Raw genomic sequence first — 24,903 nt, 5'->3', positions numbered from 1 at the left:
AAAAAAAAAAAACAGGGCGTGCTGGAAGCTAGCGACTGTCACTGCTGTGATGGATGAGGCTTTGCATGTTACTGAATAATAAGCACTTCACAAATTGGATGGCATCACAGCAGGGAAGATTACATTTAGCCAGTATGGTTTGGTACAGCGTGCTGGAGACTGTAACATTGCACAGTAATCATTGCATAACTACTATACCACTACAGCTCGCAAAATGACTTGCTTCTGAAATGCACTGAGACACAACGGTGTTTATTCTGAGTGGACTGGAAACACTGTACATAAATCAAGGGCGGCAAAAGAAAGAGGGGAAGTACACAAAGTAAAGATGGCTATTGTCATTTCCTGTTTTCATTCTGTAAGACATTTAGGGGATGTGTTCAGCGGGTAGGCTGACCATTAGAGAGAGGGAGAAAAGGGGCAAGAAGAGAATATTCACAGAGGTGAGACAATTTGTGCAAGTGACGTCAGCTGCCGCGCCTCCAACCGAGTTGTTAATGTTACGTGTCTTACGCTTCAGATAAATGGTGTAAGAAAAGCGGGTCGGCCAAGCTCTTGGCTGCACTCTTCTATTCCTCCTCCTTTTTTTGCACCGTTTCTAGATTCATCTTTGTTTTGCAACCTCCACACTCTGAGAAAACCAATTGTGAATGCACAAGGAAAGTAAAGAGACAGAGTGGGGGGGGGGGGCAGAACGGCTTCCTTCTTCCCTTTTGGCAAAAGCAATATAAGAGCACTCAGCGTTGCCGGTTAGAGTTCTAAAAAGTAGGTGAGAGCACCGGGATTAGGACAGCAGAGGGGTGCATTCTACACAAGACAACACAGTGAGATAAACGGCTGGAGGCAGATGGACTTTAGCTGAGCATGGACTAGATTTCACTTCACTAGCTTGGGCCTCCGAGCAAGCAGTATGGGGCCTGCTCTGTGTGGCTGTGATGGTCCACCAAGCAGAAGATGGCAGATGAGTTTGCCCGGAGATGCACAGAGCACAGTGTGGCCCCCGCAAACCAGCTGGACTGGCTTATTGGTTAGGAGGAGCACCTCTATATCCTGTCAGTGAGAATCAGATATCTGTCCGCTTCATTGCTGTCATTAGTGGTTCTTAGGCAAATTACATTATGCTAGTGGTGGAAGTATTCAGATTGTTTACTTAAGTAAAAGTACTAATACCACACTGTACAAATACTCTGTTACAAGTAAAAGTCCGGCATTGAAAATGTTACTTAAGTAAAAGTATGTAAGTACAATCAGGAAAATTAACTAAAACTAGGCTACTGAATCCAGAAAAAAACTCACATTTTACGATCCAAACTATTCTGTCAATCAACCAAGTGTTTAATTGGCTAATCAATCTAGCTAGCTACTTGTAGGCAGTTATATTGTTGGGTAGTTTAATTTATAATAACATATACTTTATAAACTACATTTCTCTCTGAAATGTAGCGGGGTAGAAAGTAGCATGAAAAGAACAGACTCAAGTAAAATACACATATCTCAAATTTGTTGATTATTTTCTCGATTAGTTGTTTGGTCTAGAAAATGTCCGAAAATTGTGAAAAATGTGGATCAGTGTTTTCCAAAAGCCCATAAACATCCTTAAATGTCTTGTTTTGTCCACAATTCAAAGATATTCAGTCACTGACTAGTGTTACAGAGGAGAGAAGAAACTAGAACATATTCACATTTAACAAGCTGGATCCAGCTCATTTTTACTGTTACTTTTTTTGTTTTTTTAGAAATAACTTTAACTGGTAAATGGATTATCAAAGTTATTTTTATAGTTGACAACTAGTCGATTAATCTTTGCAGCTTAGTAGAAATATTTCACTTTTTTACTCTGCTACATTTGTGTGACAGCTACTGTACACATGAGTTACTTTGCAGGTTAAGATTCTACAAAAACAAACATTTAATAGGGAATAAGTGAATAGGGTGCATCATTGCTTAAACTAGCATCAGTATATAAAGTTCAACCAGCTACCACATATTACCTACAATAATAATCCAATCATCTTATACTCAGTTGGCAGTATATTAGGTACACCTACTGCGTGATATAAGAAACACCATTTCTTACACGTCATTATCAAATTAATCTGCCAATTTTTTCTCCATTAATCAATTGATCATGTTTGCGTTTAAATGAAAAAAATGAAATATGTCGATACTATATACAATTTCTCAGCGCCAAAGATATCCAGTTAACCCTAATAGGTCAACGCTGTCATATACGACAGGAGAAACACGTACTTTATAAGTCTTATTTAATATCTCCAGATCAATACAGGGTAGAGCCTTACTTTTGGAAGAGGAGAAATTTGCCATTTCAGGGAGCTCCTCTGACAATTATAGGCCATCCACAAGCTTTTTCTAATCCATCATGGGATTTCAGTGTCTTTGTAACATAAATGCATAATTATGAATCCAAAAATCAACTTGCGTATGTTTCCTTTGCTTTGTGACCTTTGGACCCATCGATTATTCTTCTGTGGATGAACTAATTGGTGAATAGGGTATTTGTTAAAGCTTTATGCTGAACATTAGAGCCTTCATGAAGGATAGTATTGAAGGTCTGATGTGTAAGACTGCAACTGAGTTTAGACTCTGAAAGTGGCCATTCTGCATAATTAGCTACATATCCTTACCTATCTTTAGGGTAAGGCATTGTTTTGACTTCAATTCCAATTCTTCCGTTTGATTCCGGTTCTCTGATTCTTTAAGAGGTGAAGCAAAAATGGGTCACATGCTTATTTGACAGATGAAAGGATTTTTTTTTTATTTTGATTCAATGGGGATTGACAGTATTACCGGGCTTTTTCAGTGTAAAATAAAGCCAAAAGTTAGAGCGCCATGTCCATGTGTGGAACAAAACATGCACCCAGAAGTACGGCGGTCGACATGGAAACCCAAACTTGCCTGTGTTAAATTTGGAACTGATGATCAGATTCTGTTAGACAAAAATCATAACCATTCCAATGACTCAGAAGCTGTTCAGTTAAGGTAAATAAAGCTAAAAAACCCTGCATAGATCCCCTTTAAGTACATTTTTGAATGTGGTTACTTATACTTAAGGGTAAGGATTTGAATATTTCATTCCTTCTCAGGATTAAAATACTGTTCAGCTCAGTGATTCTTTTTTCCAAATCTGTTATTGGCTAAATGAACATCTATTAAACATGTACATTATTTCTATGAGTTATTGATGGAGTTTTTAAAGTTACATTGCAGTCTAGTAACAGCCCCAAGGGGATAATAAACTGCTGGTCCTTAGGCCATTGATATGATACAATGCATAACTGACATTTGTCATAGTTTTGTGTTTTACTCATCATTATATTCAGGAAAGTACTGCAAAAAAAGTCTGCCAAGAGTTAATTGAGGTCGGCCAGCTGAGTCACTTGTCACCGACGACAGTTCCCCCTCTTTCTGCAGGGTTCTTATTGGGCCTCTGGTGCTCCGCGGTTCCTTCTGATTGGATCTCGCACAGTTGGAAGGTATCTCCAATTATTGGCCTGTGGCTATGGAATGATGGAGAGGGAGCGAGAACAGGGAACTAGTGAAGGAAGTAATGATGAGGAGAGCGAGAGAGAAGGAGACACAGCTAAGTAGTGCAGAGCCGGAGAGGGAAAAGATTGCTTTAGGTAATTAGAGAAGAGACAACTTTGATTTCCACATGAGTGTGTGTGTGTGTGTGTGTGTGTGTGTGTGTGTGCGTGTGTGTGTTAGGGAGGGGGAGGAGTGTGCAAAGGAATAAAAATCAGCGTGATGGATTGATACCTTCCGCACAGACGAACGATGAGCAAGCAGTTAAAACAGTGAGATGTCATTTGTTTCAAAAGCATGCCGACACAATTGGTGGGTGATGTATTTACACTGAACAAAAGGCGCGGGGTGGGTAGGTATATCGCTTTCTTTCCCCGCGCGGCTCACATGAAGAAAACTTGACTGCAATCTTTAGCTCAGACGAAAAAGATGCACTGCGAAAGATTTCCCTTTTTCATGTCACTTTTATCCAATTTTGAATGCTTAAAGTCTTTTAAAACAGATCTAGCTGTGCACCAATATTCTAAAACTTATTATTTTGCTTGATTTTGTCGCAGCAATCTTTCTTATTCTGGCACCTTACTGACACCCTAGAAGAAAATATAAGAGAAGCCTTTATTGTCTTTTTATTACAATGATCAGAACAAAATTGCAAATGCCCCTCCCAATGGTGCTTAAAAAAAAAGATGTGATCAATGATAGTAAATATATTGCACATATCAGTAAAATAAATGTACAAACAATGAAAGACGAAAAAAAATGACTGAAACAGGTTGAAAGTGATTTCTTCACTTGTTTTAAGAAATTAGATTTTTTTAGAAGATTAGAAGAAAAATTGGTTAATGCGATGGATATTTCTGCTGGGAATGCAATTCGTAGCACAGGGTTACAGTGCATAGGGGCAGTGGCTTTATCTCTCTATCTGCTCCAAAACATCCAGTGTTTATGAGAGCAATCCATCTAAAGTTACCAAATGAAAAAAGAATGAGGCTAGCTTGAGAGAGAGTGAGAGATATGTTACTGTGAGAGGGGGGGAGAGCTGGATGGCTGGTGGCCAATCGTCTCCAATGTAATCTCCATTCTTGTGGATGGATTTCCGATGTGGGTGTCCTACACAAGGGCATCTGGCTGCCTGCAGAGCTACATCATATACAGTTGGCTCCTTGGAGAGTCTTCCCACACACAAACACACACTGGCGTGCACTAACACAGACACACATATGTACTGACACAGAAGGGGACGGGAGCGAGACCGAACAGCGCGTGCTTCATACGCTGGATTATCAGCACGCCAGAATGTAGCTCTCTCACACTGACATAGAAACAGTCTGTACACGCTGAGCGGGTCTCACGACTGTCCTCCACCTCTCCGATTTGTGTCTCCCCGAGGTGGCGGTCAGTCAGTGTGCCCTTACCCTGCCGTTAGCACCTCAGCTGTGATACCTATCCAGGAAGGGTCCCATCATGGCTGTTAATCCAGCCGATGTTCTAGGCGGCCAAATATGGACACATACAGATATGTCTTGTTTTTTTAAATAATAAGCCTGCCTAGATCAAGATGGCGGCGCGAGTACATCGCGAGGCTCGCGGTCTCTCCAGATTCTGCAATTTTGCGGTATTTTTCTTGCACTTACGGAACCATTGTATATCCTGCACTTACTGCTATTGAACTTCTGGTTAGACCCAAACTGCATTTCGTTGCCTTGTACCTGTACATGTGTAATGACAATAAAGTTGAATCTAATCTAATAGGTTGTGCTTTGCATGTGTGGGATTCTGAATCGTCCTGAATTTTGGGAATTGTCATTTGTTTATTCAAAGTCAAAGACAGTTCAAAGTAGTGATACTTCGCACATTTTTGTGGGTCTGAGGTATATGTTACATTTTAGCTGCCAAAACTCCGCTTCTCTCTATCTCTTGTTCTCAGGGTGAGAGGGCGAGTGGCCAGTGGCTAGAGCGGCAAAAGCCAATGTGTGCTTCTTTTACCTATATATTTAACAATATCTTTTGTATTTCTAATCCAAACAACGTCAAACTTGGCACCACACTTACCCGTGCCCGAAGCAAGACACCTGTCAAGGTTGAAATCCATCGGACGGTTCGAAAGATATGCGCACGCACGCACAGCAGACAGACCTTCCTGAAATGTAAGAAATGTATGGATAGATGTTAATCTGCATGGAAACTTACGGTAGCCACTGATCTCTATCAGTCAAGGTTGTGTATTTAAGAAAGAATTAATAAGGAAGAATATAAAGCTCAACAGTTTGGAGCCAATTTATTTCTCTCTTGCACATCGGATTTCCTTGAGCGCCAGGTCCGATAGCATTGTTTCGTTGTCTTTCACATTGAGATAGCCTTGGGAGTGGAGTGAGCGCGATAATGGCGGTAAGGGAAAAGACAAGGGCCCAGCTGTTTAATCTATCCCCCCATTCTCATGCAGAGCAAGCTTCAGCTGGTGGGGAGGAGAGCGGGAGGGGAAAAGTTTCACTGGTTCACGCGGAATGACTTATTTCCCCAAGGATTGGAGCGCAAACACATGCAAACAAGCAAGCACAACACGGAGGAATTGAGATTCTCTGACAGTGCCGTGTGGATAGCACAAAAACCTGTCCAACGGAACTTTGTGGGATTTTTTTCCTGTGGCGCCCCAAACTTTTCATTTATCACATTCAGCTCTTCATTGTTTTTTATCACTTACCCAGTTTTTTTCCCCTTGTCCATTTCTTTGTTTTGAGTAAATGCACAAAATGTTTGATTTGTGCGTTTTATTTGGGCGATGAGGACGTTGTCTCTCTCTCTCCTGTTTGCCAGGCAAAGAATACACACACATTTGCATACTGTACACACTTCACTCTTATTACTTTCCCCACTATGCACTGAGCCAGACTGTGTGCGTGTGTGTAATATTGGATGGCAGTGCCTGTGTCACAATGTACCTCATTTAATCTCCTAATAATATACTCACTGTGTTACCAGGCAGTAAGTAAGAATGGAGGGATGAAATGGAGTGAAGGTGCTTAAACAAAAACAAGGATTTAAGGGAGAGAGTCGAAAAACATAAGGAAGATACTTTGGGTAAAGGGAAGAAATAAGGAACAGGGAGCAAGGAAGTAAGGAAGAAATGTGAGGCTAGTGGATGTACGTATAAGAAGAGCCAATTGTGTTGTGGAGGAAGGAACGGGGGAAGTAGGGCGTACATAGGGGGATAGAAGGAAGGAGCAAAGGCTAAAGAAGAAATAATGGAAATTGGGAGACAAGAAGGAGGTAGTTAAAGGGTAACTTTGTTTTTGTTTTTCAACCTGGACCCTATTTTCCTATGTTTTTGTGTGTAAGTGACTGATGGAAACGACAATCTTTGAAACTGGTCCAGTATTAAGCAAGACCGCTGCAGGCGGCAGCTGCAAGTTATTGGGTAATTGCGCACCGTTCGATTTCCACACCTGACAGGGTCAGATTATTATTCAAAGTGTCTGACAACATTATGGAAAAGATCCCTACAGATGAAGTCTGTTGAGCTTTATCTGGTTCAGCAAAAAGGATTTTACTTTTTAACAAATCTTCTTTCCATAATGTTGTCAGTCACAGATGACATTTTGAGCATGTCAGTGCCAAGAACAGCACTTTTAGTGGACAAAATTGATAAAATTTGCCCTATATGATTTTATTGCAGTCCAGTTTGCTGCTGCCAGATTAATCGCTCAACACTGGACAAAATTCAAAGACTCTTGTTCATATTAATCACTTAGACAATGCATGGGAAAATAGGGTCCAGTTTGAAAAACAAAACTACCCTTTAAGGAGCAAGAAAATAAGGAGGCATAGAAGAAATTAGGGAGAAAGAAATCAAAATGGACGTAGAGTAATAAAGGAAAGAGTGATGTAATCAAAATCGGAAGGAAACGTTCTAAAGAGGAGGCACAGAGGAAAAGGAGGGGGAAACCATTTGAGGAGTGGTTTCCTGACTGCAGTGTCTAACAGCTGCCGCTAGAGGGACAGTTACACATCTTACTTATAAAATGGACCCTTCATTGGATTACTGGGAGCCTCAGTGTGATTTCAACAAGAAAGCTTGAAGAGGGAGGAGGTTTAGTCAGATTTGTGGATGAGATAGCAGATGCTGCAGCAGCAGGAGGAGAACATTCACATAGGATTGATTCATCTCACTAAGGGCCTGCTGCCTCCCACTATTTTCCCTTCACTCTGTTATTATTTGGCCTTTTCTCAACAACCACAACCCCACCACCACCACCTATTTCACCCCCTCTCCCTTTCTTCTTCCCATGCTACCAGCAGCATCTGCCTCTCCTTCTCTGCTTCACTGATTGCTGCAGAGTGCCCATGTCATCTCTGAAATAGGGCTGTGTGTGTGTGTGTGTGTGTGTGTGTGTGTGTGTGTGTGTGTGTGTGTGTGTGTGTGTGTGTGTGTGTGTGTGTGTGTGTGTGTGTGTGTGTGTGTGTAATTGCTGCACTGCCTTTCCAGAAGACACAGTGGTACTTAGGTAACATTACGTGCAGTGTGAACACATGCATGTAACTGGTCACACTAACATGCTGCAACACAGTTCTCAGAACAGTTTGCTGCCAGTACAGATGGTTTGAAGTCAGGAGAAACTACTGGAATTTTTTATTTTTATTTTATTAAATGGCTCCACCTTGTAAATGTATTGCAGGTAATACAAAATTATAACCTTTAAAACCCAGCTTAAAACATACCTCTTCACTGAAGCTTATGGAGTTTAATCTCTCCTGGCCACCTCTTAAACCCCCCCCCCCCCCCCCCCTTGTTTGTTACGCTCCTTGACTTTGTGAAAGGCGCTATATAAGTATAAGTCAAAATTATTATTATCATTATATATTAGGGGTGGGAATCACCAGACGCCTCCCGATACGATATCATCACATTACTTATGCCACAAAACAATATTATTGCGATTTTAAACATATTGTAATATTCTGCAATATATTGCAACTTATTACCTTTTTTCAAACTTCTAATTTTTCACAATTTATAATGACATCCCCAAAAGTGAAACTTTGTCAACATCTGTTTTATCTAAAAAGATACATTTCTCTGTATGTTCATATCACTTTAATTTTATTGCCGCAAAATGGGATTGTCAAGCAGACAAACTGACCAACACATAAATGATAAAAGATCGATACTTGGCGCCTGTGTATCGATATTATATTGCCACTGAAAATATTGCGATACTAGGCTTTTTGATTTTTTTCCCCAACCTTATTATAAATTGTAGAAAGATGAAAACATCCACAATCTGTCATATCCTGTTCTCACCCATATGAATACAGAGAGCTATATGTGCAGCATATGAATGACACAGTCATACTGTATAGTACATTGGAACCGCCTACTCTTGTCCTCTATATACTTCTCTATCAATCTGCCAGCTATCTTTCATTCCACTTTCTCCACTAAGTTCTTATCTTTTTTAGAGTGTCCCTCTTTACCCATGCACAAACTACTGTTCATATAGAGTATGCTCACGCACAGATGCACTCCTCCTCAGCCTGTGTGAGCCATTATTGCGCAGGCAGGCAGGCGTGGGTAGAGAGACCCCTGGGGAGTGGAAGTAGGTACTGCAGAACTGAGTGGTGGTCTATTTTAGATCACTGCAGCAGCACAGAGCAGTGGGGGGGGGGGCAAAATCAAAGTATACTAGTTAGGATGCAGGGTGTACTTCCTAGCTCGTCGGTTTTCTGTTAAGATTTCGGTCCCAAACTTCAGTCTTTAACTTGGCTCTCTGCAGACAATTTCATCAGCCAAATGCTCTCCAACCTTTCATACCAGACTCACAACTAGGCCTGAAATTGCTTATACTGTGTTGTCAGAGACTTTTGAGGTTCAGTTTAGTGTTGATTCATGGCTGAAATCTCCGCAACAGTTCATCACAGAAGTGTCTATTTCACCACAATTATGTATTTGGTTCCTTTTGACTTATGGTGGCTAATTATAACAGAACCAGGAGTAAATAGAAGCTACAGTACTTGAGCCATTTTCTTATATGAATACCAGACAATGTCTGCAGAATCAGTTTCCCTTTCTCACGCGTAGCACACAACTAGGGTTGGGTACCGTTCAGCTTTTTAGCGGTACCTGAAATTCGGTTCCGGTAACCAACTGTACCTTTTTTCAGAACTTTCCCTCAGTAATAGCAAAAAAAATCATTTCAGTTGTATAAATAATTCAAAACCTATTTAACCTATTTACTTTGAGTTATTTATTTAGAGCACCAATCAAAATACAACACCTCCCTCTCCCAAACCGGTTCCTACAACCTATTAAATCAAACAATTATTCATTTCCTGCAATGCACTGGAACTGTTATTTTTGTATATGTATATTATTCTATTTTAGCCCGTTTTATCTTTTATCTCTTTTTAACAGCTCTTTAACGTTTTAAGTAAAGCACTTTGAATTGCCATTTTGCTGAAATGTGCTATAGAAATAAAGTTGCCTTGCTTTACAACCTCCAGCCTGTCACTCAGTCACCAGGGCATAGAGAACACTGTGGTGCTTGGCTTGTTAAATAGGAAGTACTGACTGAAGAAGAAAGTACTGCTTTCGCCTCGGAGTAATTTGATATTGCAGTGAACGTTCTGCATGGAGTTTCGAAAAGTGTTACCACACTTGCGCTCGGTAGAGCAAGCAGGAGGCAGGTCATCAAGCGGATTACACCGCCGTCATTGAGCCTGTTCGTAATTTGCTCATAAACAACCGAGTCTCTTGTCGTTCCTTGAATTTGTCTGAAGATTTTGTCTGTCTTTACTGGCAGAAGTTCCCATCTTTGTGTGTATGACTCTTTTTCTTTACCCTTGGATGTTTGTTGTCTTTCGGTTTCTTACAAGCCGCATGATAGAAACATTATCAATACGCCCACTTTCTCGTTGTGACTTTGGCAGACAATGACCTGCTCTATTCACACACGGGCTCAAATGGACATATCTCAGACTTGGTACTATGGAGCTGGTTGGGTAAAGTCTGTAAAATGCCCAGTCCAGCTGAATAGGACATTTGCCTTCTCACATACAGCTCCTCTGGGTAAAGTCTAGATAATTTCAGGGTTGCAGATTGTGTGTGAAAGGGGCTTTTGACTCATAAGTTGCTTGGTTCTCTGGTGGTGAGTTCTGTGGTGCTTGGGGGTAGTGTAGGCTACTTAGAACCCTTAAAGTGAAATGGTATCACATTGTATGTAGGAAGTTTTTTGATCTAGTTTCTCACTCATGAGTTGGATAATTTCCAGTAAATTATAATAATAATAGCATGTTCCTTATTTTCTGGGAACTCCCCAGAACTTTGTCCCTACTTCAGGACGCTCGGGGATTCCCTGGCCCCATTTTTAAAAAAAACAGTGTGCTAGCCTATAATCTGCAAAAGATTGCCGTTTGACATAGACAATAAATCCTAATTAAGCCTCTGACATTGCCACCACTTTAGACTTCATCAAACCCCCAGCCTGGCCACCATCGGCCCTCATCTCCCCTAATTCCAGCTCCGTCTTATTGACAGTGCTGGAGACGTGCGCAGCGTGACCCAGAGGTTGATTGAAGTGAAGTGAGGGATAATAAGTTTGCACAGCGGCGATGGAACTTCTTTGGCACGCTGATGAAGTGATGCTAATTGCCAAGTGCCACTGAGAAGTGCTCAATTAATACAGATGGGGGATGGGGGGGGGTCTTGAGGAAAAACACTGCTGACGGTTTCACTAAATCCTTCCCGCTTTAGTTGAAGTAGAGGATTCAAAGTGAAGTGATGCTCCCCGAGCGGAACGCCATCCTGTTGTCGGATTTGGGAGGTGATGATTTTCTAATCGCAAACTCTTTGTGGCAATGGCAACTAAAACATGTCTTCCTTGAAACAACCATGAAATGTGTTTTACTGCTGTGTGATGTATCTTATGCTCATGTGAAATAACAATGTGTTATTGCTGACACTGAAATGCCTTCTTTCCTGCTTTAGTCATTCACAGTGTTGTAATGCTATTGTTTAATGATTGCTGGTTCTGTGTGTGACTCTAGCTTAATTTTCCTCACTACTGCTAATCCATTTCTAAAGTGTATTCACTTTGCGGACAGCTTTCATGAGTTTTTACAAATGTAATCATACTATATCTAAATAATTCATAAATCTGTTTAACTTGCCAGTACATAAAAAACACTTAAACTCAAGGTAACTAGAATGCTGTTAACTTGTCTAACTTAACAACCCAGCCCAAAAAACATATCTTCAAGTTCTTCCTGTCCGAACTAAAGCTGATTTAAAGTACATAACTTTGCTAAACGTTTGCCATGTTGCCCTTCTAACCTTCTAACCTTTCAACTTCCAGATTTCTTTGTAACCTCTCTTAATTTGTCTTCTCCAAATTTCTTAAAGGGAACTTTGATAATGAGCGCCTGGCTATTGCTAGACAAAGAATCCCATACCGACTTGGTCGGGTAGTTGACGAGTGGCTACTCGACAAAGGTAATAAAATCCCTTTAACTCCACTAATGATCTAATCGCCTAACCTACCGTTAACCACCACTCTGGAGGAGGTGCAGTGCCAACAGGGGTGAATGTGATTTGGCTCTTTAACAGAACTGTAGGTCCCCTATGGCCTACCGCAGATTTAACATGCCATAATAATAATTGGCTGATATATCATAACTCATTTCATTCAATGTTCCTTATCTGAATTGGTATCTGGAAACTAACCTAACATTATATAAAAATACTTTGTTGTTTTTATCATACATTTGCCATAATCTCACCACCCCCGCTTGCCCAGTTGTGATAGTTCACTGTGCAATAATTGTCAACAAAAATGGCGGTGTATAGTTTTCAATAATAATAACGCCATTCTCTAGCATTGGGGACCAATATCCAAAGCACCTTAAGCTGGGCCTGCATCTCGTCAGAGAATTAACCCCCAAATAACCCGACATAACCCCCTAATAACCTAACTACATGTAAATAGCCTATTGATTCCGTTTGCTTCTTTCCTGTGTCTTTTGTTGGTTGAATGTGAATTTTCTCATGAAAACCAACAACTCTTACTGGATTTCCAAGAAAAAAAAGAATCCCCCTCCATGAAAGTCACTAAAAGTTAAAGGGACTCTTGAAGTGTTTGTTCAGTAATCAGTCTACATTCATTTGCAACATCTGGGCGCACATTTGGCACCCAACGTTGCGCATAACTAGTTCCATAAGTGTCAAATGTGGTACCGTCAAAGTGACGATCCTTTAACCCTTTGAGTGCCGAACGTCCCAACCTCTTTGTCTTTGTTTTGTGCCGTGTGTTTGTGCTGCTGAAGGTGGTTGATTCTAAAAATATAAATATGTATATAAAACAGAAAGACAGTGAAATGGAGCTGAGTCTTAAAATAGTTTCTGTGACGCAGTGAAAGCATTGCAGACATATATTCTGGTAGTTTCAAACAACAGCGCTTACAGTAGCATTTAGCAGAATAAACCCCACAGTATAGGATGAGAACCCATCTAAACGGATGGTTTTGGTGTAGATGGTCAGAATGGCCAAAGCTCTCAGTCTTGACGGTACGGTTTGCATTATCTTTTCCATTTCCATAAGAGATGTATTGAGCTTTAGCCAATCGTTTTGAAACGGCCTTGTGAACCATAACACATGCAGTGATGAATTCAGAAGATGAAGTCTGTCTCTGAGAGCAAAATGAAGTATTCATGCATCAGACAAACAAGCGCCTGCATATTTATTTAATGGAAACAAAACAATTCTTGCATTCATCTCTGCTCTCCTCCGGTACGTCGGGGGATTGCACATCTTGCTGAGGGTAGTTAAGACACAAATGGGAATCAGAAAAGGCTTGGAAGATGAAAGTTGAATGAATAACTGGATCAATAAAAAATGACTTTTCCACTTACAAAATAATTTGTGCGTGTCATGAACGTCTAAAGAGAATGAGCTTGAAAACGAATGCATTATTCTCTTTCTTGTATAATTTGAAAAGAGTCTGCGTCCAATCCTTTAGATGAGAGCATTAAGAAAGCAGGAAGACGAAATAGACAAATAACCCCCATCAAACCATTGATCAGGGTGTTTTTTTAGAAGTGAATTTTCAATTGGATTCGTTGAATAAATGTCAAACACACGTCATGGACTGAAGAGGCACAGTGGTTTTGTTTGCACACAAGACCTGTTAGTCTAGATTACGAGGGGGATTAGCGGACATTTCCGAGCTCAAAGGGTTAAAGCTGTTTGTTGCTTTGATAAGGAAGCGGCTAGAACTTAAAGAAACCTCTAAGCAGAATCTAACCACCTAACAGCAAATCAAACGTCACCCACACTAACCACTGAGGGTTTCTCTCAAGACTTTTCCACCTTCCACTGCAAAATTGAAACCATTTGGGACACCTTTCCAGCTTCGCTCTGCTGGAGACAAATTCAGAGAGCCCTCAGTTATAACCTTGTTATAAATTATGTTTAACATTTGAACGCAATTGGACCTGGATGTCAGTATTTGGAAGAACTTGGACAGGTTGCGGCGATCGCTTGGGACAAAAACAAACTAAAAAACAAAAAGCTAACTAAGTTCTAACTTTTTACTAAAAGAAACAAATCTCCCGCTGGCTTCTTCCTCCTCTTGTCTCCACGCCTTGCAAAACTCAGAGGGTTAAAACAAAAGCAAACAACTGAACACCAAATTGAAAAATGACGCATCTGCTGTGGATCATTCCAACAAAACGTGTTTGAAATTGAGGTCCCTTTAACATTTATTGTTTTCACCCTAAGGAACGTGTTTTGAATGTACTGTTTTGTATGTCAATTGCTGTGCAGGGTAAAGGGTGTACAGTGTGTGAACATTTGAATGAGTCGTGTGGTAAACAGCCTGGGCCATTCATCCTGTAATAGATGTCCAGTAATAGTCCCGGCTGTGTTACCAATGTGGGGCTTTTGGTCTCCAATATGTGTTGATTTTGTTACGTGATTGGCTCAAAGGGTCCTCACCAAAGTGCCCAAAACAATCAGCCCCACAGATCCCCTCTCCTTCGATGTTTCACCAGTTCTGTCAGATCCTATGGGCACGGAAAAACTTCACATCTCTCAGGCAGATCTCATTGGTACGATAATGTTCATGTGTGGACAGGGACAGAAAAGGAGCAGTAATTGCTCACAATCACTCTGACAAATATGTGTTTTAGTCACACTGGGATATAATGGAAATCATTGGAGCCGAGCCATGCCGTGGCACTGCACTGTGCCACTGCGTCTCATTCTGAAACCCCTCATCCCGTCGCGGCTACCGCGTGTGAGGCAGATCAGAGTGAGCATCTCTGGCCTGACTGTGCCCGCTGACTAAATCCAAAACGGCAGCCATTACAGGGACCCAATGGAGGGGAAAAATCAGTGTGCCAAAAGTTTTCAACAGCTCTATCCGAGCCAAAACTTGCATCCCCTTTTTTCCTTGCGTCTTTCTCTCGCCTTGATGGATCTGTCATTGCAGGTTTTCTGCTCTGCTCCTGCCCTTACTTCCCCTCGCGCTCCTTTATTTCTTTTTTTATTTATTTTCCCTTGACCGCCATCGCCAGCCCTCACTAAAATCAGTGCGCCCTGTTTCTTCAGAAACAACATTAATGTGTTGCTGCTTCCTGATCTCATCAGGGAGCTCCACTTAAAAAAAGTGAGTTCCCTTTAGTTGTTCCCTTTAGCAGATGAGCAAGGAAGAAGAATCAGAGCTTTATATCTTCTGGCGAGGAGTCTAGCCCCCCGGAGCTTTGCAGAAGCATGACGATCGATACTTCAACACAGGATCTCTGTGCCCTAAAAGCTGTAGCGGAGCCACAAAAGCAGGTTTAATGTTTGGTGTTTAATGGTCTGCTGTGAGCTCCCTCTTTCCTAATCAAAGGCAATCAAATCCTCCACTTGGTGTGAGGCCAGAGCCCAAATCAACATCTCCAGGCCAGGCATTGGTCCAGATCTGCTATTCCTGATCCCATCTTGAGTTTAGAGACTCTCTTTCTCGCATCAGGCTGCAGTCGACCGAGAGTAAATCCGTCTGAGTGTGTCTTTCAGCAAACCCAAATGGGGAGCTTTGTACCCCGCTGAGTTACTATCTTGTTCTCATTTGATCTCGATGCACTATTATGGCCATATTTGAGGGAAGTAAGGGGTGAAATTGTATGAATTTTGAACGTGCTTGCTCATGAGTAGAAAAGTGGCTTCAAAAAAAGGCGCCTCTGAAAGAAGAGACACTTTGCTGTTATTTCATGGTCCCCTACCATGAAATGGCCTAAAAACAGCACAGTCACAGCTGGAGTGAATAAAAAAAGAGACAATTGTTCCCAACTAACCAGCGTGCCATTGCTCTCTGTGTCTCTGCCTCGACAGTATCGCCTTCTTAAGATCTATGTACAGATATACGATCAGAGATAGAGCCCCATCTGATTAAATCCGATCTACTGTTTGTAGAGTCCTCTAGAGCAGATCCACCGTCTCAGCGGCGCCCTCAGCTGCCTTTAAGGACCTCAGGGTGCCATGCTGCCTCACAAGGCTTTCAGTCTGGCTTCATGCCGCATTTGGCCCCTTCATCTCCATTGTCAAACACAATTAATTCATAGTGTTCTACCCAAAGCAGCCCAACTTCTGAGGAGTAAAAAAGCAAAACGCTCTTAATTACCAAAGAGAGCCTTGCGCCGAGGAGATAACTTGGGAACAATACATAATCGACTTTGTCAGCATCCCACCACCACCCCCATTCTGCTCCAGTCTCCTTCTACTTTCTCCCGCCTTATTCTTTGTGTCTTTTTTCTGTGGAGAAGAAAATGGAAAATAGGGGGAGTTCTTGTTTGTTGATACGGATACTTGAAATTCTACAGGCGCATGGAGGATTTGTGAACACAAACCCACAAAGACTGTGCGCGCAAACAGTCCCAACTTTTAGTTCCACACATCACAAAGCAGTGGATTGACTGAGGTGAATTCTGGGCCGTCCCTCCCACCCTGCATCTCAGCTAAGAGAAAACATTGGAGATAGAAGCTCCTTTGCAACCATATGGCATCCCTCCTCTCTGTGAGATAACAGGAGTAGGAGGAGGATGAGAGAGGCGTGATGACGATGGTGGAGCGGGAGAGATACTGCTCTCTCTCCAGCTAAAGTTCTTTTCATATATCCCTCCACTGGGGATGGGTACACTTAGATCATCCTCCCCATCTCTCCCCCTAAACCTGCTCACCAGGGCCGTTTCCCAATGGCTGAAGTGTTAGTAACTGACATCAGACAAGATGTGATGCAACCTGCACCCAATGGATACAACCTATGTGGTCTTTCATTAGAAAAATCCTCAAGCACACGTTTGCATTACATACAGAAACGCTGTCTGCCAGGATATGTACTCACCAAAGGAATTGCTCGGATCTGGGAACATTGGAACCATTGGGTCAAAGTACGACTGCGCAAGAAAGTCCCTAGTCTAAATTATCTCACTTTATTTGCAGATAAAACCTTAAGTAAGCACACCTTAATTGTGGGTAGTGATCTTGCATTACCCACTGGAAGATGTCAGTTTTTGACAAATCACTACAGAGCTTTTTAAGTAATTTCCCCCCCCCCCTTCATTTGTACAAAGTAATAAAAAATAACTTTGGACCCTTCTCTTTTTTTCTCCTCGCTGTTCTGTATCATGTCAGCTGCTATCAAGCAACAGAGTTATTATCCTTTAAAACCATCTCCCACAAAGAAGCAAGTAGTTGTGGTATAGTAAGTAAATTACTATAATTTAAAGTCCAGCTGAGCATGTTAGCATTTTAGTGTTCTTTCCACTTCTCTGTGTCAACGCATACCCTCTATACCTTCCTCTATATGAGCATCTTTTCTGGGATGCATGAAGCTATGGCCTCAGGGACAAACTTGACCACAGTTAGCCATGTGATTAGCTGACGGCACTTGAAAAAGAGTGTAGGGAAGCTGAAGGTGACTCAGTATCTTCTACATGGGGCACACGTTCCTCTACCTCACTTATTTATTTATTTTTACCTCTTTTGCCATTGCCATCCCTTCTCTTTTTTTTCTTACCATCTGACTCCTGTGTTTTACTGTACGTCTTTCTCTTTCTCAGCCACTGTCTTCAACTGCATGATTCCTCTTGTTCTTTTTTATCAGGCCTGTCAACCGCTCCCTCCGTCCCTCCCTCCATGCACTCGCTCCGTCTCCTTGACATTCTATCCTCATGCAGGCTCGCTCTTTCATTGCCCTACTCGTCTGTCATCCTCCCTTGCCCCTGTCGTCTCTCATGTCCCCATTCTCTCAGTCCCTGTCCAACTTCTACTTTCCTCTCTCTCATACATTCAATAACTCAAGAGCTGTCCTACGGCCAGTCCCAATTGAAGTAAATGCCACGTTACAGGTCAGTTTCTTTAATAATGATGATTTGCTGTTTATCTGAATGCTTCTCTGTGGCCTGCTCTGCAGCTGCTAGGTCATCAACCACTAAGCCCCCCCGGGTGTTCCAGCCAAAGGCAGGTATGATTGCGGATGATAATGCCTTTAGAAATAGCTTCTTCTTTTACCCAGATGCCCTTTCTGAGCAACAGTGAGTGGACAGCTCCTAGCCAGGGTACTGTGTTTTCCCAGGAGCAAAGCTTTACCATGCTGCAGCACATCTCAAGCACCGTTTGTAGTCCTACGGGGAGGAGCCACGTGCCTAGAACAAACATCTTTTAGACTGCTCAGTTCTGCTCAGGCCGAGCCTCCGCTTCTTCTTTTGCTTTGCATGTTTCTATGCATACCACTTCATCATCCAGAGTTATTTTTACTCTGCTTTGTTGTGACAAATTTGAGGGCCGCTGTGTGCTACTTTGTGCATTCCATATTCCCCCTATGGATTTTATATAGGATACTATATGGCTTTAAATAAAATAAAAGGTTAGAGGAGGATGTACAGAACAAAAAAAAAAAAATAGTAACCTCTTTAACCTCTCAAAGATTTATCTCTGAGGATGGGTGGATAGATAGATAGATAATTAGATGGATGGATACATTGATGGTTAGATGGAAGACAAAGATTCCCATAATCCTCGGCTATACTTATGTTCAATGCTAATTAGGGTGTTAACACTAGGAACTAAGATTGTGAACATAGTAAACATGCTATGCGTAAGAGCAGCCTCTCAAAGCAGCTAGCATGAAACAAAATACCTGAATATGTTTGAATTATCCCAGGCCTCTGCCCATTAAATGCCTATAATGCCCCAGGGAGAGAGGCGGGGCAGCAGCCACCCAATCCCGCCAAACTGGTCCTATAGATCCTCATCAATTTGCCAACCCTGTGTGCTGTTGAAACACACATAGAGACACACACAAGGGAATGGCGTATGTAGATAAATGTTGCGCAAATTCACACTACTTGAAAAGGCCAAATATCACACACACAAAGGTCATTTCACTGGCATATTTCATAAGTTATTATATACACGCACACACCCTCTCCTCCGAAGCGCCGCCACATCCAGCTCTGTCATATTAGGCGCTGGGATTGCTTGTCATGCAGAGGCTTCTGGTTCTACCCTACCCAGCCCTTCATCCCCACCCCCTGGTCCTGCCCGTTGCCCAAATTGGCTCTAAAACCACGTCACTTTAGATTTAACCCGGCAGACACTGAAACAATAACTTCATCAAGCCCTGTTAGTCTCATCCTGGCCAGACAGCTCCAAAGAAACAAACACTGATTTCCCTTCATCTTGTCTAGAGGGCACCTTTCTTCCTCATTTTTTTGCTCCATCTCAGACGGGAAGAACCCACAAATGGCCGTCACAGTGCTCTCCGGCGCTCCAGGCTCACCTTCTTGCAATTTTTGTCAACAAAGGAGGACTTTATGGCATGCCGCAGTTGCAGTATTATACAGGTCACCCAACGAATTCTTGGACACAGACTTTCAAACTAACCCCCCACTCTGCATCATAATCATAAGCCTTCAATATGGCTCACTTATGCCTGTGTTACTGGACACCAATACTCCCCAGGAGGAAACCGCCCGTCTGAACGGATCATCTTCGGGGTTGCTGCTCAGACACACATTGAGAGTCTTGCGTTTTTAAAGGAACTCGAGCAGTTTGGTAAAGCAAGAAGACGAGTAACATTCGGGAATACAGATGACGATGTGTGCCCTCAGCGCCTCTGCATTAAACAAGCCTTGACTGGAGAGTAGGGGCCGACTGGGGCTGTTTGAAACGGGAGACCCTCTGGGCAGGGTGTGGGTGTGGCTGTGTGTGCATGTGTCCTCTTGACAAGGACACTGGAAGAGTGAAACAGGGGTGGTGGGGGGAGGTGGACTGAGACTGTTATCTCAGACTGTTGTCTCAGTCCACCCAGTGATCTTGTATGATGTTTCAAGGTTCCCTGTATGTACACATGCATGGTAATTCTCCTGTATTTTCCTCGCTGATGTCCACAATTTGACAATCTGTCCCTCACCATGCTTTCCCACTCCCCTTTTTTCCCATTATCACTACCACACCAAACATGCTTAGTAATGAGAAAATAGAGTGTGACTCAGCCATTATGTCAACAGTGCATATGCCAGACATTAAGTCTCATCGTGATGAAGTTAAGGGACGGGAGCCGGGTCCCTTGTGGGCCCCTAGCGGGCCTAATGATCTGATAATGGGATGACACATGTAATGGCCCATCTCGGTAGAATAGATATAGTATCTCTCCAGCACTTAAAACTTACAGATTCACATACACTGAACATGTAGTTTTATACACACACACGCACACGCATTTGCATTAATCTACATTATTTGTTTGATAGCCCCACCCACTTGGGTGTTACACACATGTCCAAATGAGTGCACCCATATAGACTGACGGTTAATCATAATTACAGTGATGAAGTACCCTTTCATCTCTTTTAATTGAAAGCAAATTGGACCCGGGCCCGTCCCTAGTGTCTCCATGCTAATGAGTAGAACGCTGTCTTTACCGGCTCGCAATACCACTAGGTAAACAATAGCAACATTCAAAAGATATCCCAAGGATTCATTGGTCATCATTAAACACAACTAAAGACAAAGAAGCCAGTTTCAGGAAAAAACATACAACAACACAATACGGTACAACTTTATTGTCCGTTTACACTGAAATTCATTTGCGTTCCTGAGCAGCTTCGCTCAAAAAGAGAAAAAAAAATACAGTTAGACAACAATTACACATATAGTACAAAGATGAAGTTTCTGAGGTCTGTACCACGCCATCTCTACTATGTTTTGCTCTCTAGATGCACACATTAGTGTAGTATCCCTTTCACAAACACACTCCCTCTTTCCTTACACCGATTGATTTATCCATCAAATCTCCTTGCCTTCTCCCATCTTTCTCCTGAGTAATTACCTCATCGGGTCTGTTTTTATCCCACTTCCTTCCAACAGTATCCCACAATAATACTCCCCTTTCCATCTTCTCTCATATGCACAAGACTCATAACAGGGGTCAAAGACAGTCCATGGTGGGATGTCCCCAAGGAGAGCCAGGGGAAAGAAAAATGAAAAATATAACCATCAGCTTAAGAAAATACAGGCATGAAAACGACACCAGTGTTAGACCGCCCCCACTCTGAGCCCTTCACCACAAGTCCTGGTAGCACATTAGTATTGGACCCTGGTTAAATGGTCGACCCTCTCCTCCCTTCATCCATCCATCCATCCAGATGAATGGTAATGACCACAGAGAGGGAGATCCCCTGCTGAATTAAACATTTCCTTCCAATGAGGATCTTAATTTCCTGCTTAGGATAGCAGAGCGACATTTCTTCCCGCTGGCAGAGGCACTTTATCATCGTGCAGCTCAGGTGCATTGCAGGTCAATGACACAGACCCTGCAATGTTCTAATATATTCCATCTCAGGGCAAATTAGATGCATTTCACTGTGAACCTTCAGTCTCGGGGTCAAGCCACAACTGCCCCCGCAATTTATATGACTGCCACATTCAGACGGCATTCTCTGAGAAAGCGGCACGTACCCTGCCCCATAATGGCAGCAGCGGCAGCAAAACCAGGGTCCAATCTCCCTAAAGTGTTGCCCAGGAAATCCCATGTGATTGAAACAGTCCCTCTATGTCCCAGTTTTGTGCCTGTGTGTTACTTTGTGGTTCATGTGCAAACTAACCCAGAGATCTTGACTGATTAGTATTCTTTGCCCTTTCTCTTTTTCTTTCCTTCTGTTCATGGTTTCTCTCCTCCTCTTACCCACACTTGCGCGCTCTCTCTCTCTCTCTCTCTCACTCTATCTATCTCTCTTCGTCATTTCTTCATCCTCCTTATCGCTCACGTCATCAGGTCGCCAGTTGACCATCTTCAACAGCCAGGCGTTCATCAAAATTGGTGGCAGTGGAGATAAGGGGCGCCACTTCCAGGGCCAGATCTCGGGCCTGTACTACAACGGCCTGCAAGTGCTCAAATTGGCGGCCGAGGGCGACCCCAACGTCCAGACCCAGGGTAACCTGCGGCTGGTGGGCGACGTGCCCTCGGTGCTCACTACTGACACCACCTCCACCACCCCGCTGGCCGACATGTCCACCACAATCATGGAGACAACCACCACCATGGCCACGACCACCACCCGCAAACAGCGCTCGCCCACCATAAGGGACAGTGTCACGCAGGTGAGCAGTGACGAGTTTGTGATCGGAGTGAGTTTACACAACTGAGAAGCTAAAAGAAGGCTGCCGTTGAGTCACTGAGCCCCGAATCTTTTAGGTTTAAAAAAAAAAAAAATCCCATCAGTCTCTGAATGAATCTGGCAAATCAATGGAGCAAAAGTTCTATTACTGTGGGAATATTGCATATTCGTTCTCTGAAAATAGATTTTTAAGATTAGTAATGCTGTCTACGGCAAACTCCTACCCTACTTATGTTATGTAACTTGGAAATAGTAACATCAGACCATTTTTGCCTCTGTTTAGGTGGCAGAAGTGAAAAGTAGTTATCCTCAACATTTGTTGTGTTCTGGTTTAAAAATGATGAAGATAGTTGGAGAACAAAATAGGATGTAGGCTCTACATGATAGTTCTTATTCTTGACAATTATGTTTACTTTAAGGCAATGTCTTATGAAGAAAGGCTTGAAGAAAGTGTTTATAGCTGCCATAAATGGAGCATACTGGACCCTCCCCAGGTTTGGGCTGAGCCGCAAATGTATGCAACATCTGGCTCCGCCCCTGCACTGAGCTTGGGAAACTTTTTAATTGGCTTTCAAAATTTGTGCTGAAAACAATATTTGAATGATTAAATAGCGTGGCCAAGTAACCCCCGGATGACAAATTTCAAAAGAAATCCTATGTCAATCCTACCACAAGGTCAACAGCACCGTGTTTTGTGTAAGCCTCGTCCCTTTAGCCTTCAGCCACATTTAGATGTTTAAACAGCTGCCAGTCTGAGAGGGAGTCACGTAGCCGCTTTGTGTCGCTCGTCTTATTAGACCAATCAACGCTGCAATTTTGATCTGCGCTAAGAAGATATGGCTGACTAAACCACGCATACGTGGGCGGCTGCTAGAAATTACAGCACATCCAGACAGATCAACAAAGGCTGGAGGAGGCAAAGGAACATAATGAAAAGGAAACCCCGCGGCAGCTAAAGCACAACAACTCAGGGTGCCGTAAACTTATATTTATACCCTCACACACATGTGACAGGCTATGATTTACGGTTTAAAGATTATCCCTGTGTGCCAAGGCCAGCCGTTGCCATCATGGTAAGTAAGAATTAGCCAACAGTAGGGAAGATCTGTTGCCCACATAGTGGAGGATGTAGGAAGCAGGTCATCCAGACCCACTACTCTCATAAAGAGACCTAATAACAGGCTCTGTGTGTTCCGGGGGGGTGTGTTGCTCTAGTTCACGGCCAGTATCATTAGCTACAAGCTGTGTGGTGTGCAAAAAGACCTTGCTCCATGCCATTTTAAAGTACACGTGAATCAGATAAATGGAAGATATGAAAGCTTTTTCTTCCATGTCTACACCGGATCGTGTCAGCTATTTCAATGTCATTGTATCACTTTGTACTGTAAATACTTAAAAAGTTGCCCATCTCATACTTTAAGCCTCAGCTGTCCAACAAACTTTTCTGATGTCGCAGGAAACACAGAGGCAAGGTGCCAATTACCAGCTCATTTCTCTCATTCCGTTGTGTTCATTAGTGCTATTCATGTCCACGGAAGCCTATCTGAGATCAGACGGCAAGCCACTTGTACTCGTCCCTGACATCTGCGATCAGCAGATTCTGAGTATATTTAGAACCGGCTCTCTTATTGTCCCTTCATCATCATCATCTCAAACCTTGGCAGGATCAGTTTCATTTTGAGCACCAATTAGAGTGAAGTCAAGTTGAGGATGTTGATGGCACAAGTGCCTAATTCACACCAGTGCAAAGAAAAATGGAATGTTTTTTTTTTTAATGTACTCTTATTTGTTGTTTTTGCATGCTTAATGACACCCTATCAAAGCTACGGAAGAAGATTAGGGCCACGTGGGAAAAATGTATTTGAGTTTAAAGTCAGATTTCTGACTTTACACACAGAACAATGACACTTTTGCTAAATTGAAATACTACATAATAGTATGCAATACACGTACTATTGGCTTTTTTTAGCCTACTAAATAGTATGTTAGTATGGAATCCCGGATGCAACCTGATTTTATTCTCAGAATTTTGACTTTAACAGAGAACTTTGACTTTTATTCTCAGCATTATGACTTGAAACTCTGAACTCAAATACATTTTTCACATTGGCCCTAATCCTCTTCCGTACATAGCAGTGTTCCTGGCGGCGGTTGACAAAAGCTATGAAGGTGGTCCTGTTCACAAATGTTTACCAAAGGCACGTTCTTTCAGTCGTGGTTGAGTCTGCCGTGTAATTATAAGACAGTAAGATTTTTGGACTTCGGTCGGCTGGAGTCTCCAGCACGCACAGTTGGCGTGACTGTTTTTAGATGAATGGTCCGTGGTTTTGTGTTTCTGCGTCTTCTCTCTAAACATGAGATCAATGGAACTTGACTCTAAGATGTCATATGTAGCCATCCACTCAGTTCAATATCATATCTCTGACCTCCAGACTTCTTGGCGGAAATATCCTTCCGTGTTCAGCATATAACGAGCTTTTACAGCGGCGCTGCTCGATGCAAAATTGGCAGCCTTAGACAGGCCCTGTTTGATAAATTATCCGGAACTATTTTAGTATAGCTGAGGGCTCCGAGTGTTGTCTGCTTTTCTGTTGTTACAAGCCCTAATGTGGGCTGTATTTGCTGACTGATGTTTATGTTGGGTCATAAAAAAGCACCTTTTAGAGTGCTTTTTATGGCTAAGAATCCATTTTTGTGTACACATAATG

General features: G+C 42.4%; 1 protein-coding gene across 7 annotated transcripts in view; it reads left to right on the top strand.

Moving 5' to 3' along the window:
* nrxn2b (neurexin 2b) overlaps positions 1-24,903 on the top strand; it is a 743,906-nt gene that overhangs the window by 701,940 nt on the left and 17,063 nt on the right. For 6 of the 7 annotated variants that reach the window (XM_032544414.1, XM_032544412.1, XM_032544410.1 and 3 more), the window contains 2 exons: positions 11,939-12,028; positions 21,853-22,178. In XM_032544414.1, the coding sequence (XP_032400305.1) occupies positions 11,939-12,028; positions 21,853-22,178 (416 nt within the window). The remainder of the gene's footprint in view (positions 1-11,938; positions 12,029-21,852; positions 22,179-24,903) is intronic. The other variant, XM_032544413.1, reaches the window with a different exon arrangement.

Source organism: Etheostoma spectabile, chromosome 19 (assembly GCF_008692095.1).
Source record: "Etheostoma spectabile isolate EspeVRDwgs_2016 chromosome 19, UIUC_Espe_1.0, whole genome shotgun sequence".
NCBI lineage: Eukaryota > Metazoa > Chordata > Actinopteri > Perciformes > Percidae > Etheostoma > Etheostoma spectabile.
Note: the sequence above shows the minus strand (reverse complement) of the source record. Positions and strands in the feature narration are given on the sequence as shown.